At 38.2% G+C, this 17683-nt stretch overlaps 1 protein-coding gene across 1 annotated transcript in view; it reads right to left on the minus strand.

Moving 5' to 3' along the window:
* RAB18 (RAB18, member RAS oncogene family) overlaps positions 1 to 13509 on the minus strand; it is a 46705-nt gene extending 33196 nt beyond the window's left edge. Inside the window, exons 1-2 of the mRNA XM_055334526.1 lie at positions 13316 to 13509; positions 7943 to 7998 (exon numbers count right to left, since the gene is read on the minus strand). Coding sequence (XP_055190501.1) covers positions 7943 to 7998; positions 13316 to 13383 — 124 coding nt within the window. The 5' untranslated portion in view covers positions 13384 to 13509. The remainder of the gene's footprint in view (positions 1 to 7942; positions 7999 to 13315) is intronic.
* Between the last annotated feature and the right edge of the window lie 4174 nt (positions 13510 to 17683).

Raw genomic sequence — 17683 nt, forward strand, 5'->3', positions numbered from 1 at the left:
AAAGGGACAGAACAGAGTCCAGAAATAGACTCACCCTATAGAAACAACTGTTTTTACAAAGATACAAAAGCTATGCAGTGCAGAAATGACAGTCTTTTCAACAAATGGTTTTAGAACATATAAGAAAGAAAAGAGGGGAGAAGGAAGAAAACAAAGAAAAGAGAACTTCGATTCCTATGCTTAACACTGTATCCAAAAATTAATTCAAAATCAATTACAGACCTAAAGTAACACATAAAACTATAAAACTTCTAGAGGAAAATAGAGAAAATCATTGCAACCCTCTGTTAAGCAAAATATACAACACTAAAACCATCATTCATAAGACTGATAAACTGCATTTCATCAAAATAAAAAACTTCTGCTTTTAGAAATAACTTAAGAGAATGACAAGAGGAGCCACAGACTAAGAAAATACTGGCAAAGCATATATTATGTAATAAGGGACTCACGTGCAGAATATGTAAAGAATTCTCAAAACTCGACAATAAGAAAAAAACAATTAAAATGAGTAAGATTTATAAACTTCACACACACACACACACATACACTCAAAACAGATCAACAGACAGCAAATAAGAACTTTAAAGACACTCAACATCATTAGTCATTAGACAATGCAAATTAAACCACAATGAGATTATCAATACATACATACCTATTAGGATGGTTAAAATTTTTAAAGTCTGATCGTGCTAAATATAACAGGTGAGGATGTGGAAACAGGAATTTTAATATACTGCTAGTGAGAAAGTAAAATTTTAATATACTGCTAGTGAGAATGTAAAGTGATACAATCACTTTATTAAAAAATGGATGGGGATCCCTGGTGGCGCAGCGGTTTAGCGCCTGCCTTTGGCCCAGGGCGCGATCCTGGATACCCGGGATTGAATTCCACGTCAGGTTCCCGGTGCATGGAGCCTGCTTCTCCCTCTGCCTGTGTCTCTGCCTCTCTCTCTCTCTATCATAAATAAATAAAAATTTTAAAAAAAAATGGATGAACTATTTTCCAAAGTTAAGCATGCATTTACCACATGATCCAGCTATTCTATTACTGGCCATTTACTCTGAAGAAATAAAAATTAATATTCATATAAAATCCTCCACTTCAATGTTTATAACAGGTTTACTAATAATCACCAAAACTTGGAAACAATCCAATGTCCTATAATAAGTGGATGGATAAATCAACTCAGAAACATCCATGCAGGGCAGCCCCGGTGGCGCAGCGGTTTAGTGCCGCCTGCAGCCCAGGATGTGATTGATCCTGGAGACCCTGGATCGAGTCCCACATCAGGCTCTCTGTATGATGCCAGCTTCTCCCTCTGCCTGTGTCTCTGCCTCTCCCTTTCTGTCTCTATGAATAAATAAATAAAATCTAAAAAAGAAAAAAAGAAACATCCATGCAATGGAATATAACCAACTGAGCAATAAAAAGAAACAAACTATTGGCATCAACAACTTGGATATAACCCAAAAGCAGTAAGTAAGCTAAGTGAAAAAAGCCTGAAAATTTTGCATAATATATTCAATTTATATTACATTCTCAAAAAGATAAAATTATACTGATGAAGAATGACCAGTGGTTGCCAGAGGTAGAGGCAGGGAAAATGTATGACTAAAAAGACACTAGTTAGTTTTTTGGAATGATAGAACTGCTTAATATCCTCACTGTGGTAACAATTAAGTGACTATATACATTTGTATAATACATGTTAAAATTCAAAAAACTGGCCAATATCAAATACCAAAATGCCAAAAAAAGACCAATTTTACTGTATGGTAATTAAAAAAAAAAAACCCACTTCTACTCATATGGTAGGAAGATAACACATAAAAAATATTTTCTGAAAGAATAAATTATAAGAGAACATGTATTATAAAATCCCTACTTTGTACTGATTTATGATTTACTTTGATACTAAGTCCAAGACTGATTTTGTAGAATTGTTCTGTGGGCTTTTGAAGTAATGAGTTCCTCATCTAAAAGATTTGTTGACTGGGGGTCCTGCCTGACCCAGTTGGTTAAGCAAACAACTCTCGGTTTTGGCTCCGGTCATGATCTCAGGATTGTGAGATGGAGCCTTGTATCCGTTAGGCTCTGCACTCAGCATAGAGTCTGCTTAAGACTCTCTCCCTCTCTCTCTCTCTCTCTCTCTCTCTCTCTCTCTCTCTCTCTCCCCCCTCTGCCCCTCCCTTCCCAGGCTCTCTTTCTCTCAGTAAATCTTACAAAAAAAGAGAAAAAAAGACTTGTTGATTGTGGGGTGCCTGGCTAGGTCTGTCAACAGAACATGTAACTCGTGATCTTGGAGTTGCACATTTGAGCCCCAAAATGGGTGTAGGATTCCTTAAAATCGTTAAATGAATAAATAAATAAGATTTGTTGATTGTGTCATTCTATTTCCCTATGGTCTCATTGATGTCTTTGGGATCTACTTAAGTATGAAAGAGATGTAACAAATCTCCTAAAGTAACTGTATTTTCATCAACTACTCTTTATGTTTTGAACAAATTTTGCTGTCACAAAGAGCATCTAGGTTTGGTGCCTACTTGTTATAACTGTTACAGCTACTTTGTTAGGAATTAATTGGGCCTTTCATTATTACATACTGTCCTATTTCATTATATCCAGTGCATTAGCCTTGAATTCTACTTTAAACTACATTATATTACCACCTCTGCTTCTGTATTGCTTGCACTTGCCTGGCCTACTCTTTTTTTTTTCCAACCTTTCATTATTTGTTTTAAGTACTCTTCAACTCTATGTGACAATGTAAATTATTAGGAGAATTGGACCTATTGACATTTAATTAAATATATCAATTTTTTAATTTATTTTAATTCTGTTGCTTCCTTATGTTTAACATTACATTCAAATTTGTGCTTGATTCTTTTTATTTCTGTATTACTATGTTGTGATTAAAAGAATACCAAGTTAGAGGTTAGGAAGGTGGATTTAGTCTCAGCTCTCTTACTGAGGTCTAGATAGGCAAGAGCTTAACCTCTTTAAGTAGGTTTCCCCCTTCTCATCAAGAAATATAAAAATTCCTGCTTCACCTGCTACTTTATTTTGGGAGAAGAGGGAGTAGAGAATATCAGGGTAGGGAGACATCAGGAGGGATACTATGAAAGCTTAAGGATCCAATGGAGAAAATATTATGTCAACCTAGATTCCCCAAATTTGAGTTTACAAACTTTAAAAGTATCAACAATGAAAAAAGGTAGGTTCTCTGCTACCCCAGAGGACAGAGTAAATATGTTTTAAGAGTTGAGAAGGAAGGGAAGGGGGTGAGAAATGACACACAAAACCTTATGAAGACTAAAGTCTGGGAGATGAAGAATAATCTGGGAGTCCAGGGCTTTTTGTGATGACTACTTACAGAGAGACAAGGAACAGCAAGACAAAAAAAATATTTGGAGAGAAAAGAGTGGGGTTGAGAAAGGTCTTGTCAGAAGCTGGCTGAATTCCGAAGACTCCAACTTGACTCCTGCTGATGGACTGGCAGAGGGAGGGATGGTCTTATTCCAAACAAATATCATTATCCAATAAAGAAGAAATCAAATGACCACAAAATAACTTGGAAATTAAAAAACAAATGAATTTCTGAATCAAAATTTTCAAATATGTCCAAAGAGCAATGAGAAAAGAAATACACCCTACCAAAACCTATGGGGTACTTGTTCTTAGAGGACACCCTGAGTAAGGACTAAAAAGAAGGGAACTTACACTTATCTTAAGAAATTAACAAAATAAACCAAAAGAAAAGTAGGAAAGGGGGTAGGAAAGAAATGAAGCAATTTCTCAAACAATTTAATAAATATATTCCTCAGGACACTAGGGTGGCTCAGTTGGTTAAGTATCCAAATCTTGATTTTGGCTCAGGTCATGATCTCAGAGTCATGAGATCAGGCTCTTTGCTGAGCCTGCCTGAGATTTTCTTTCTCTCCCTCTCCCTCTAGTTCTACCCCTACTTGTGTGTGCACATGCTGTCTTTCAAATAAATAAAATCTTAAAAAAGGAAAAAAAAAAAGGAATTTGCTTTAAATTTTCTAATTTAAATAAATAATCTAATTTTTTAATTTGAAATAAGTATTACTTAAAGCATTTTTTATGCTCAAAGGTCACCTAGAACAAGGAAATTTTTCTCCTCCTTTCCTGATTTCCACATCATTTTCTGTGTTTTAACGTCTTTATTCATTTTGGTAAATTCTACCCACTTTTTCCATTTCTAGCTTCTGTTGTGCTTTATTTTGTTTTCCAGTCTCTACTGTCCCTTGTGATCCTTCCAATTTCACCTTTATTTCAGTGATGGTTTTATTTTCTTTTTCTTTCTGCTCAGCTTACATTGCATTTTCTCATGCAGTCACACTATCTCTTCCCTGACCTCTTATATATCATTGATTTGTGCTCTCAGTGGTAAATACTTTCAAAAAGTGTTTCAAATTCAGAGCAAAACAGCTGGGCATGATTTTCATTTCCTTTACAGAAATATTTTTTTTCTGTTGAGTATTCTTCAACTCTTCCTTGTTTTTCTGCTTTCTTCCTTTTTGATTCTTGAATGGGGAGGGAGGGGCTTTAAGCTGAAATCCTTTTGATAATTCATCTTTAGAGGTAAGGTTGTTTTGGAAAAGCTATTTGTAAGAGGTTCATGCAGAAGGCTATAGTGGTTCCAATTCCTGACCAGCAAAACTTTGTCTTGATTCAGGGTTTTATAATAGGAGAATCCTGTAGGGTTTTTTGTTTTGTTCTTTTTGTACTTCTCAACAGCCAATGGAGACAGGCAGCCTTGAAGTTTTCACAATGCAAATACATCCCTTCCCCTCCTGCTACAGATAGGGACAAATGCAAAAATGGCTTGTTCCTGTGATTCTTTGTTTGGCTTCCCCTCTTCCTTTGAGTCTGAGAATCAAACCAGGTGCAGGGAAACCCTTGACATTAGCTTAAAAAACCATTTTGCTTTTGCAAACAAGGGATTTAGGCTTTGCATCTCCAGGTGGGCCTCTCAGATTCATGAAGCATCTCTGGCTGGTTCTAAGCTCTGCAGCTGTGGCATCCTCACCCTCCTTCTTCCCAAATGCAACCTGCTTATGCTACTGCTTTTGGCAGCCATTCCACCTATTTTGTGGCCTGGGGTTTTTAGCTTTCTTCTAGTTCAGTGGAATATGGGGCTTGTGTTTTATTTTTTCCCTCTCTTTGTTGTTATTTTGGCTAACTGCCAGAAAGCAGAAGAAAAAAATGCCAGCTTTACTGTACCATCCTCAGACTCAAAACCCAACAATTATGTTAAAAGAATATTTTAGGGACGCCTGGGTGGCTCAGCGGTTGAGCGTCTGCCTTTGGCCCAGGGCGTGATCCTGGAGACCTGGGACAGAGTCCTGCATTGGGCTCCCTGCATGGAGCCTGCTTCCCCCTCTGCCTGTGTCTCTGCCTCTCTCTCTGTGTGTCTCTCAGGAATAAATAAATAAAATCTTTAATAAATAAATAAACAAAAGAATATTTTATACAAGACAGAAACTTGAATGTCTCACTATATTACTGAAAGATAGAGGTGTGCTTTCCTTACTACTTTACGTAAAATACTAATTTTCCACAAAACATTAATTTTTACAGGGCCATTAGCAACTGAGTTGTTTTTATTTTAAAAACTCATGTGTGAAAAAAAAAAAAACTCGTGTGTATTAGTTATAACTAAGGCAGAAAATAATCTGATGTCTAAATATAAAAGATACTTTTCAAGACCCAGGGTCCATTTGGGAAACAAATTATGTATATCCTAATCAGTATACCACAATCTTAGTCCTGGTTTTTAAAGCAGACAAAGCCTTTTTAAAAATAAAGACAATACATAATTTGTCATGTCCAAGTTCCCGGATTTCATTTGGGTTTAAAATGAAGAGATACCTTTACATTGTATATTGATCATTCCCTTAGTACAATTTTAACTCTAGGCAAATTCATTTTCCTGCCAGTTCCTACTCTTCTCCTCGCCATCCACTGTGAGGCATGTACTGAGTGACATGGAAGTTTTACAACTAATTTTTTTTTACAACTAATTTTTTAAAGGAACAAATAATATAGCAAAGCCAAATTAAAGTGGATTTTAAATTACTAGTGTTTAAAATGATTTCTTTTCACACATAAATGTAAACCTGTAAATATTAATATGCCACACAAAAGCTAAGTAATGCCTGGTATAACTTACTAAACATTTAGAGGCACTAGGAGTTTATACTGAAGAAACAAGACCTCTTCCTGGCAGAATTCTAAGTAAGAAATATACATGGAATGACGGGATTTTTAAAAAAATCACCATCTGACAACCACCACAGAATGACAGGATGATACTTTAAAGAAATTTGGCATATATCACCTTAAGTAACCAAAGTCCCATTACCAATAATGGTACAAATATACACCATGCTCTGAGAAGCACTTTGCAATTCCTGCCAAAATACATGACCCAAATCTAACAACAAAGATATATTTGACAGATGTAACTGAAGGATTTCTACATTATAATCGACCTGTATGTACTCTTCAAAAATGTCAAGGCCATAAAAGACATAGAAAGACCAAAGAACTGCCCGGATTAAGACACTGAAGAGAAATGACAACTAAACTCAGTTGTGATCCTGGACTGGATCCTGACCAGAAATAGTTTTGAGTTGTTTTTTTTTTTGTTTTTTGTTTTTTGTTTTTTGTTTTTTTTTTTTTTTTGCTAAATAAGACATTAGGGGGACAATTAATGAAATCTGTCTGTATACAGTAAAATTGTATCTAGTTCACTCAGGAAATACACATTGAAGTATTTAGAGAGCTTTCTGTAATTTTACTCTGGATTCAAATTTGTGTGGAGAGAGAGCATGATAAAGCATATGTGATAAATATTAACATCTGGGGACATACAAGAAGTCTTGTACTATTTTTTACAACACTTCTCTAAGTATGAAATTATTTAGCATCTGAAAGAAAGGGGAAAAACACCTACATAATAAATAAATGAACACGAATAAATGAACATAATAAATGAAAACAAACCCAGTTAAGAGAAACTCTTTATTTTCCCTAATAATAATGCTAGGATCATATTTAATACATTCTAGTCATCAGATCATGACATTTTAGAGCTGTAAGAAAAATGTATTATCTCTCAACAAAACTCCTCCATTTATAGGTGGAAACAGTGAAATTATAGGACCTCCTCAAGATCTTGCCAACTGGTTCAAGGCAGAGCCAAGGCTACTATCCTGCTCTGACTCAGCTCTTTCACATTGCAAGCTGTCTCTTAATACCTTTATACTGTCATCTACTCCCTAAACATGTGATACACCAAAATATTTAGCTCAATCTTCTCTTATATTCTAGTAGGTTAATGTGGCAAACCACTTTCAGATCTAAATCTCATCTTAAAAAGGCATTTAAGTATTACTGCTCCTAAGAATCTTTAGTTACTAATATTGATAAACATGTTGAGTTCAGAATTATGCAGGATACTGTTGCAAACGCTAAAAACATAATATTAACACACTCTAGTATTAAGTGATACTGTTAGGTCCATGATGATAGATACCAAGTCTATATTATTCATCATTACAACCCCAACCCTTAGGACAGTACCTGACATACAATAAATATTCAGATAATTGCTAAGTAAAAGACAATCCATAGTACAAGAAAGAAATGTATGTATAGATTAATCATAATCATAATACCCACAGTGCTAACCAAGTGTCATGAAACAACAAATAAGTTATTTTTGCTTGGTGAGATCTACAAAGCCTCCAAAAACTTAATGAAACCAAAGCTAAGCTTTTAAAGACAAATAATTCAACAGACTTGGAAGCAATGAGGTGGTGAGAGGGAGGGTAGAAGAAATTAGATAAAAGACTGAAGGCTAGAAAATACGTGGTATTTCTATTGAATTTTTAAACATAGGCTTACCTATCGTCGCTGCAAGTTCTGGATCGAAAGTATCATCTGTGAACCTCAAGAGCAGGCTAAAAGAGATGTTTAAAAGACAGATTAGAAATTTGTCTTTTCTCTAACCATTTGGCAAAACATTCATGATTATATTTTGTCACAAATTAGACACAGGTAAGAATAGCTGATGTAGGTCTGCTCACAAGAATAATGCCTCACTGCAGAAATACAGAGAGGAATTAAATTATTGGAAGGCAATAAAAGAATCCCAAGAGCAAAGAAGTTTCCTTAATATATTTCCCATACTCCTCTACACAATTCTCAAGTGTGAAAAGATTTCGGTTTCACTGTGCCTGGGTGGCTCGGTCTGTTAGGCGTCTGACTTCGGCTCAGGTTATGATCTCAAGGTCCTGGGACCCAGACCCAAGTGGGGTTCTCTGCTCAGCGGGGAGTATTCTTTTCCCTCTTACTCTTCCTCTGTACTCTCCCTCTCTCTGTCACTCTCTCTTCTCAAACAAATAAAATTAATAAAAAAAAAAAGATTTAGGCTTGATTTTGGTTTTTAACTATAAATGTATCCTTGTGAGAAAATAGTAGCAACACATCATACTGTAATGTGGATGAAAGGGGAGAAAATAAGTCTCTTGGAATGCAACAAGCTAATTTTTTGTTTAAAACTGATGTATACTCCACTCTGAATTCAAGTATAAACAGAAAGCTGCAGACTGATAAACAGAAAGGGTAGACTGACCAAACAATAGATAGCCAGAGTAAGTATAATCTGGCAAATGCTAGGCAGGGTGAATGAAAAAAGTAGGCAATAGGGAGCTCCCGAAAGCTTTTTCTAAAAAAGATTTCTTAAAAAATAAAAAATTAAAAAAATAAAGAAAGAAAGAATTCTTGACAAAAACTGTTCATTTTAATGCCAGCAAGAAAATTAACAAAAGACAACTGCCATGGTTATGGTGAAAGATAAGAAGGACTAAACCTAAGAAATGATAAAGAAACTAGAAAGAGATGAGAGATGAAATAATAGCAAAAGACACATATGAGTACTCTAAGATTTCATATCTCCCAGAATTATTTATTTATTATAAGGCAGAAGGGTCAGTTATTAGAAGCTATTCAAAAATACAATCTAAGCTTCTGTTAAAGCCCTAAATTTATAAAATTAATCCATCTTCCCTCACATTATCTCCTACAATAGGACAAAAGACTGTTCTATCGACCTGTATGCATTAATAAAATCAAGGAAATAGCTATCAGATGTCTGAAATGAAAAAAAAAAAAGTATGAATTTTTGTTGCTAGAGGGTTTTCTTTGTCCAGAGTATACTGCAACACATAATGGCCTTTTGGTATCCAAAAGCCGGTGTCTGGGACACCTGGGTGGCTCAGTGGTTGAGTATCTGCCTTCCTAGAGTTCCACATCGGGCTCCCTGCATGGAGCCTGCTTCTCCCTCTGCCTATGTCTCTGCCTCTCTCTGTCTCTCATGAATAAATAAATAAAATCTTAAAAAAAAAAAAAAAAAAAGCTGGTGTCATTAATTGTATTGAAGGGTTAACTCTCCCTTTCTTGGTTTTGCTTTCTTGTGTTTTCAATGAAACCAGCATCATAGAAGTAAAATAGATTTTCTACTTAACATTGAACCCTCTTGATTATAACTTTGCTTACTTCCAATATGAGTTAGGTGACTGCACTAACAAGAATCTTAAGACTGCACTTGTAAAAATGTTCTCCCCAACATTAAGTTTTTAAATTCATAAAAGTGAAGATTTCGCTAAAAATTTAGTTACTCGTATTTTAAGAATGGAAAAGGTATGTATCCATACTCAGTTACTACAAAGACTCAGTTACAAAAACAAAAGAAACTTGCAGAGTACTACTAGTAGTAAAAATACCAGAATAATAAAATAACAATGGTATTGGCTATTATTTATTGGACAGTAACAACGTGCCCCACGTTTGAACCAGCGGTTCTTCTTACATAATTGCTAATCCTTACAATAACCCTTGTCATTAAAGGTACTTTGTCAGAAAGCCAGGGAACTGATATGGTACAAAACAACAAATTTTAATACCAGCTCTGAATATACGCAGGTCATGGCAAGGGATACATTGTTAGCTGGAAATGTATTCTAAGCTCTATGTTAAGCTTCTTCCTAGGCAGAGAGTCTACTTCTCTATTAGACTTTTTAAAAAGACTCCACAACCAGAAAATGATTAAGAACCAATGCTATTTACGCGTTCATATTTTCAAAGTTAGAGGAGAAAAATACTCTCCGTGCAGAGCTATAGATGGAAGGAGTAACTACCAGTTAGAGGAAATCAAATTTGTAATAAATAGTGCGATCATAACTAGTCTGCATTTCTTAATTTACAAATGAAGTTGGCCAAAAAGGATGGAGATACAGAGACATAGGAGGGACAGCAATTTAGGTAACAGAAGGTCTCTATAACCTTCCAGTTTCTTTTTTTTTTTTTTAAGATTTTATTTATTTATTCATGAGAGACACACACAGAGAGAGGCAGAGACACAGGCAGAGAGAGAAGCAGGCTCCATGCAGGGAGACCGATGCGGGACTCGATCCAGAGACTCCAGGATCATGCCCTGGACCAAAGGCAGATGCTCAACCACCGAGCCAACCGGGCGTCCCAACCTTCCGGTTTCTGAAACACTTTGCTAGTTCTTTACTTCACCATGGCTCAAAGCATCTTATACATTTAACATTAGATAAGGTTTGAGGGATTTCTATTCCAACCTCATTTTTCAAACGAAGAAATGAAGGCCTAGAGCATTCAAGTATCACACAGGTCACATAAGTGGCAGCACCAGTTTCATAATCCGGATCTCCTGTCTGCTACCACACACGCTGATCACACTCCAACAGTCTGAAATAAACTGGAAAAATAACCTACTAATTTGAATTAGTTAGGCTGTCGGGCAGCCTCGGAGGCGCAGGGGTTTAGCGCCGCCTTCAGCCCAGGGCCTGATCCTGGAGACCAGGGATAGAGTCCCGGGGCGGGCTCCCTGCATGGAGCCTGCTTCTCCCTCTGCCTGTGTCTCTGCCCCTCCCTCTCTCTCTCTCTCTCTCTCTCTCTCTGTATCTTTCATGAGTAAATAAAATAAAATATTTAAAAAATATATCCTTTGTCATGCAACAATACAAATGATATTTCACTTCCATTAAGTCCAGATCTGTAAAGAAATATAAACTTATTGGTCAGAACAATTCTTAAAGACTACATCCACAACAAATGTTTTTGTACTAACTTAAAAAGCACAGGCTTCTATCTTAGTAGAGTCATTTGTTCTCCGGGTACCCAGAAAGAATAAGTATTCAAGGTTGTTTTCCATAGCACAGCACAAGCACCAATAATGCATATCTAGCTAGAAAAACAAGCCAACTTTCTCCCTGAACACAACCCTTTCTTGAAAGAGGTAAAGGTGTTAAAATTTGGCAGTGAGCAGCTGAAAATTCATTAAGTACTGAGAAAAGTTTGGAGCAGATTAGATCCAAACATGTTTGTCTGAGGGGAGGGAACTAAGGAATCCAATAAATCCACTTAGCACATCTTACGCTAGAGGAAGAACCTCAATTATGTAAACATTCTATTAACCTTCCAGAAAATTTTAACACAACTTAACCAGTCATCCACCCGATACATTTAGGAAAATGTTGCCTACCAAAAACAGTATTGGGTTGAACTATATGAAATGACAGTCAACCCATTCTTGACTTCAGAATCAGCAATTTCATATGCCTTAACCTACATGAGTCACATCTCAAGAAAAAAAAGATCACAGGGCTATAGAAGTCCTATTAAGACAATGTTCAATATGGCAACTTTTTAATCCCAAATATAATAGATGGTGATCGTGAAAATTACTCAGTCCTTTAAATAATGCACACACACACTCCCCACACTACTATACTAGTAGCCCACAGTAGTATAGTAGTACTATACTATTAATTTATTAGTATAATAAATTATTCATTAATTTATTCCTTGTTATGTACAGATCTTTCACTCCAAAATATGCTGTACTTAATATATTTAAATGAGAAAAATTAGAAATATTTTGTCATACTTTAAAAATACATAAAATTGCAAAAAGAACGTATTACACAATAAAATCTGAAATCCTTACGCATCTAAAAAAGTAAAACTTGATGAAGTGATTTGAACTTCTGGAATTGAATACTGTTTACAAACCAGGACAGCCTCGACTACTAGGATTAATAATAATAATAATAATAATAATAATAATAATAGGGGATCCCTGGGTGGCTCAGCGGTTTAGCACCTTTGACCCAGGGTGTGATCCTGGAGACCCGGGATCGAATCCCACGTCGGGCTCCCGGTGCATGGAGCCTGCTTCTCCCTCTGCCTGTGTCTCTGCCTCTCTCTCTCTCTCTCTCTCTCTCTCTCTCTCTCTCTCTCTGTGTGTGACTATCATAAATAAATAAAAATTTAAAATAATAATAATAATAATAATAATAATTGCCAGATGGCAAGGGTAACTTTACCTGGAGAACTTTGTTCCAAGGCTTGAGTGAAATCACAACCCGCCTGCAACACCCACTGCTCGAGCTCCACTGCTCTTACCTGATCTCAACTCGAACTCCTGCCAATTATAATTTTCCCTCAAGAAACAGCCACGAAAAGAAACAACATACTAATTTGTTCCTCGACCTCTCTGTGCTGTGGCAGAATGCGGAGTAAAACAATTACCCTTTGAGCTCAACGGTGGTCCCCGCTTAAACTCACAGCATCTTGGACTACAGTGACTTACGCCAGGAGTCAGAAGACCAAAGGGCTCTTTCACAAGCGGACTCCGGAAAACACGGGGGGTGGGGCACCCAAGTAGGCCAGGAATGTGACCCAGGGCGTCACGAAACTTCCTGTGTGGAACACTACGTACTCAGAGAAAGCCTGACAGAAATCAAGGGACTGAAGTTTCGACTCCACTCGCGGGCTGACGGCGAGCCTGAACCCCCCTGCCCCGCCCGCGGCCAGTCCAGACCCGGGCCCACACCCGCCCGCCGCGCCCGAGGCTGCTCGGCAGCGAACCCGCCGGCCGAGCCGAGCGGCGGCCCTCGGAACTGTTCTTCATCTGGTACAACAGGAGGGGAAACGTATCCAGACGAGTCGGGCCCGCCAGAGGCCGACACCGAGGCGGCGAGGCGGCGAGGCGGGCGCGGCGGGGGCGGGGGGGGCCGGGCCGGGGCCGCGGGGGGCCGCGCCGCCGACAGGCCTGGGAGCACGCGCCGAGCCCGCCCCGCGGCCCGCACCGGCCGCTGCCTCTACCGTTCCCGAGCGGCCCAGCACGCAGCCGCCACGGCGGCAGAAAGCCCGCTGCCCTCGTCACCGCCCGCAGGCCCGCCTCACCTGGACTTGCCCACGCCACTCTCGCCGATGATGAGGATCTTCAGGGTAGTCAGCACGTCCTCGTCCATCCTGACCCTGCTCCGCTCTGAGCCCAGCCGGCCACCCGGGTCCGGTTCTCAACCCTTCCCCCCGGGAGCGGTGCCCGCGCATGCGCAGCGCTGCGCATCTGCCACCTTCCTTCCGACCCGGGCTAGTTAGGTTGCACAAGCCCCGGTCTCCCCAGTTCCGCCTGGAGGAAGCTCTGCGTCTGCGCAAACTCAGAGCCTCCGGCGTCTTTGCGGAGTGATTAATCAGCCTTTGCGCAAGCGCAGATGGGAAGCCCCGCGTGTGAGTTCCCCTCCTCTTGCAGGCTGTCGCTCCTGCCCTGCCCTAACCTGACCTTGCTTCGCTGGTGTTACTTGGGAGAGGACTGAGTTGGCAGAGCGGGACGCTTTTATTTCAGCAGCTACTCCTAACAGCTGCAATATACTTCTGTTACTCCATATCGTATCGTCACCGTAAACATGTACGCTTTAGCTGGGCCTGCAAAGTGTTATTTCCTCGACCACCAGTGCCCAGTGATCTAGGAAAAGAAGCCCTGATTCATCTGGTTGTTTGAAGCTTTGTCTCTTACCCACCAACAAGCCACAAAGGAAGAAAAATTTACTTTCGGGAACAGTGATTAAATGGATACGCTATTCCAATACTTGCATTAAGCTCATTTTCACTACTGACTACAATGCTCTAGATATTTCATCTTGATTATGATCCTTTCAGTTCAAAAATCCAAGTAAACATTCCGATATTTGAACATAGAGTGGAGAGGATAGCAACGATTCAAGGTAGGCCATAGATTTCCTTGGAGACATATTGAATGAATAGCTGATATTTAGAGCAAATGGTAAAAAGACCATGATGTCAATAGCCACCAACTTCAATTACCAAAAACCAGGAAGAGAAAAGCTAACAAAGGATCTCAAAAGAAAATATAGTGTTGGAGGTATTTTTTTATTATAAAGTTAGTTGTGAGTTATTAATCAGTGTAGTCTGAGAATCTAAAACCTAGATAAACCTGCTATAGATAGATTTCTTTGTCTGTACTACCTTTGCCAAGTATGGGTTTGCTGGCTTCATAAAAATGAATTAGAGAATGGTCTGCATTCTGTTATCTAGAGGAGTGTGGAGAACTGCCTTAAATTCAATTTAAACTTAAGTCTTCCTTAAATATTTGGTAGAATTCACCTGTGAAACCATCTAGGACTGGGGCTTTATTTTTGAGAAGCTTATTTAATATTGATTTAATTTATTTAGATATTGGGTGGAATTAGTGTTACTTCTTCTTTACCTATTTGGTAGAATTCACCAGTAAAACTATTTGAGGTTGGAGAATTTCAAAAGAATTTTAACCAAGAATTAATTATTTTAAATAATTACATATATATGTATATATATAAAACTGTATATATGTACATACAGTTATATCATTATATATTCAGGTTATCTATTTCACCTTTAGTCAGTTTAGGGAGTTTGGGTTTTTTTTTAAGATTTTATTTATTTATTCATGAGAGACACAGAGAGAGAGAGAAAGACAGGCAGAGACACGGGCAGAGGAAGAAGCAGGCTCCATGCAGGGAGCCCGACGTGGGACTGGATTCTGGGTCCCCAGGATCACACCCTGGGCTGAAGGCTGCGCTAAACCGCTGAGCCCCCCCCCCCCCCCCGGCTGCCCGAGTTTGTGTTTTTTAAGGAATTAAATGAGTCTATTTCACTAAGCTGTTAAATTTATATAAGTAGAGTTATTATCCTTTTAACGTATCCAGTATACAGTGTTTCCCCCTCTTTGTTTTCCTTGAAAAGAAACAAGGGGACTAAATTTCACACTCACTCTGAGCTTAGAAGCTATGTTTTCCATTTAACCAAAGGACTTCTCCTAGAACTTTCTTTCTGTGCCTCATTGCCCACTTCTGGTACATTGAACTGAGGCCAGGAAATTTTGAAAATAAAAAGAATGATAAATACAGCTGCTTTAGTGGTATTTCAAATCCTAGTCTTCTTTCCCAGGCCATATGCTATTTACTTTTCAGAATCCTTAAATAGTTGCTCCACACATTTTTTCCAGGTTGTATAACTTCATTCAGTGGGAGAGAAGAAGTGGAGTATATGCATTATTTTTTACCTAAGAGCAGATACTTTGACCAGTTCCTTTTGAGTTTTGGCATTTCTGGCCCTCTGGCACACTCAGGACTAGATCTATTGAGTAACATGTCAAAAGCTCAAACGTCAGCAGATGCCTTTCATTAGTGTATTTAAAACATAACGATTTATTTTATGATATACTATTCACAATCCTTGATACACATAGAGATCATTGTCAGGGCTCATCCCATACTATTCTCAGCCAAGTTGTATTGTCTGTCAAAGGAGTATCCATTTAAGAATAGGCTGCCTGCCTTCACCCACCAATGATGAGCAGCCTAGCACCACCTCAAAATCTCTCACCCTGCTGCTCTCACCTAAGTATGCTTACGTTAAGTATGTCCATAGTTCAGTTCCAGAATGCCAAGAGGTTTTGACAGATACACAACATGGCACGCCTGGGCCCCTATCTGACTCTCTTCTACAGAGAGGACTCGGGGCTTCCCTATTCTTGGTGCTATGGTATCAGTGCCCTATGGGTACCAAGCCAGCTGGCTGGAACCTGCTTCTGGCTTCATTCCTGCCAGCCTCATTTCTTGGGGGCTGTATCTTATTCTTTTTATGTTCTGAGATAATTCTTAGAACAACCTGGGTCTGTATCTAATACTCCCACTGTCCCCATTCCAAAGCAAGCTTGTGTCTGTCCTCTTCCTTGAGATCAGGTTCTCTTTATTCATAAACTGAACTGAATCTGTCCACTTTTATTAGTTTTGGTCTTTTATGGCTAGAATATTTTTCCAAGCTTCTATCTATGGTACTTTTTATAACTGCTTTCTCCATTAATGCATTGACTTAGCATTTCATTAAAAAATAATAATAAGTAATAGTGAGAGCACTGTTTTTTCTTGTTCCCAATTTTAAGGGGAATAGCTATAGAGTTCCACCTATTGTTTGTTATTTCCCATAACTTATCAATGCAATGTATTATATTAATGAATTTTTGCTATATTATTCTATACTGAGATAAATCTTGATTGCTTTTGGCAAATTATTCTGGCAAATTATTCTTTTATACACTGTTCAGTTATATTCTCTGGCACATTATTTATGAGTTTTCATATATAAATATATTCCTCAGTGAGACTGAAGATATATTTCCTGTAAGTCACTTTCACTTAGAGAAATTAATTAGTTAACTATTATTTTTTTGAGAGAAAGAGAGAGCAAGCACAGTGAAGAGGAGTGGAGAGAGAGAAAATCTCAAGTAGGCTCCACACCCAGCACAGAGTCCAGATGTGGGGGATGATCTCATGATCCTGAGACCACGACCTGAGCCAAAATCAAGAGCTGGAGGCTTAACTGACTGAGCCACTCAGGTGCCCCAATTCTGAATTATTTTAAACACTCAGATCAGAGTAGAGAATAATATAATGAACATCCAGTTTTATCAAATATGATAAGCATCATAATTTAAGCGTTTTCCATGGAAAGCATTAAACATTGCAGATTTGAAACAACATGTGTGTGCTCCCACCAGATCCCAACTACAACCCAGCGATAATTACTGTCACAAATTTAGTGTTTATCATGCCCATACATGACATAAGATTTTTACTACCTAGTTATGTATCCTTAAACCTATTTTATAGATTTTTTTAACTTGATAATTTTATCAAATTACACAGGGACTCAACACAACTTGACATTTTCATTCAGTGTTGTTTTAGAGATTTACTTATGTTGTGAGACATAGCTATAATTCATTTAAAGTGCTGTATTATAAATTCCATAAAACTATTATTCACCATTCTCTCTCTGATGTTTGCAGCATTTGGCTAGTATGTCTTCTTTTCCCTTAAGCTAGACTGAGTTTGCATTTCCTTTACTTGCCAACCAAAGGGTCCTAACTGACACATTCAAGAAACCTCTAAAAGTACCCCATACAGACCTCTCTTCAAGATGTCTAAAATCCCAACTATCAGCATCAATCTTGGTTAAAGCATTACTTTTGGAGGGATCTCATAAACTAAAGGTATTTTCTAGGAACCAAAGATGAACTCATGACATTTTGCATAGAACTGGAACCATTGCTACTTTGGTAGCTATCTCTTAAAAAGAGAGAGAGAGAGAGAGCCTTAGGTGGAGAATAGTACATAGCTCTCTTCTTGTGGGATTATGAAGGAGGAAAGCAAGCCTGAACTGGGTGGTAATTGGGAGAAATTCTGAATTCAGATTTGGCATAAAAGTACC

Source organism: Nyctereutes procyonoides, unplaced genomic scaffold (assembly GCF_905146905.1).
Source record: "Nyctereutes procyonoides isolate TBG_1078 unplaced genomic scaffold, NYPRO_anot_genome, whole genome shotgun sequence".
NCBI classification, from domain to species: domain Eukaryota; kingdom Metazoa; phylum Chordata; class Mammalia; order Carnivora; family Canidae; genus Nyctereutes; species Nyctereutes procyonoides.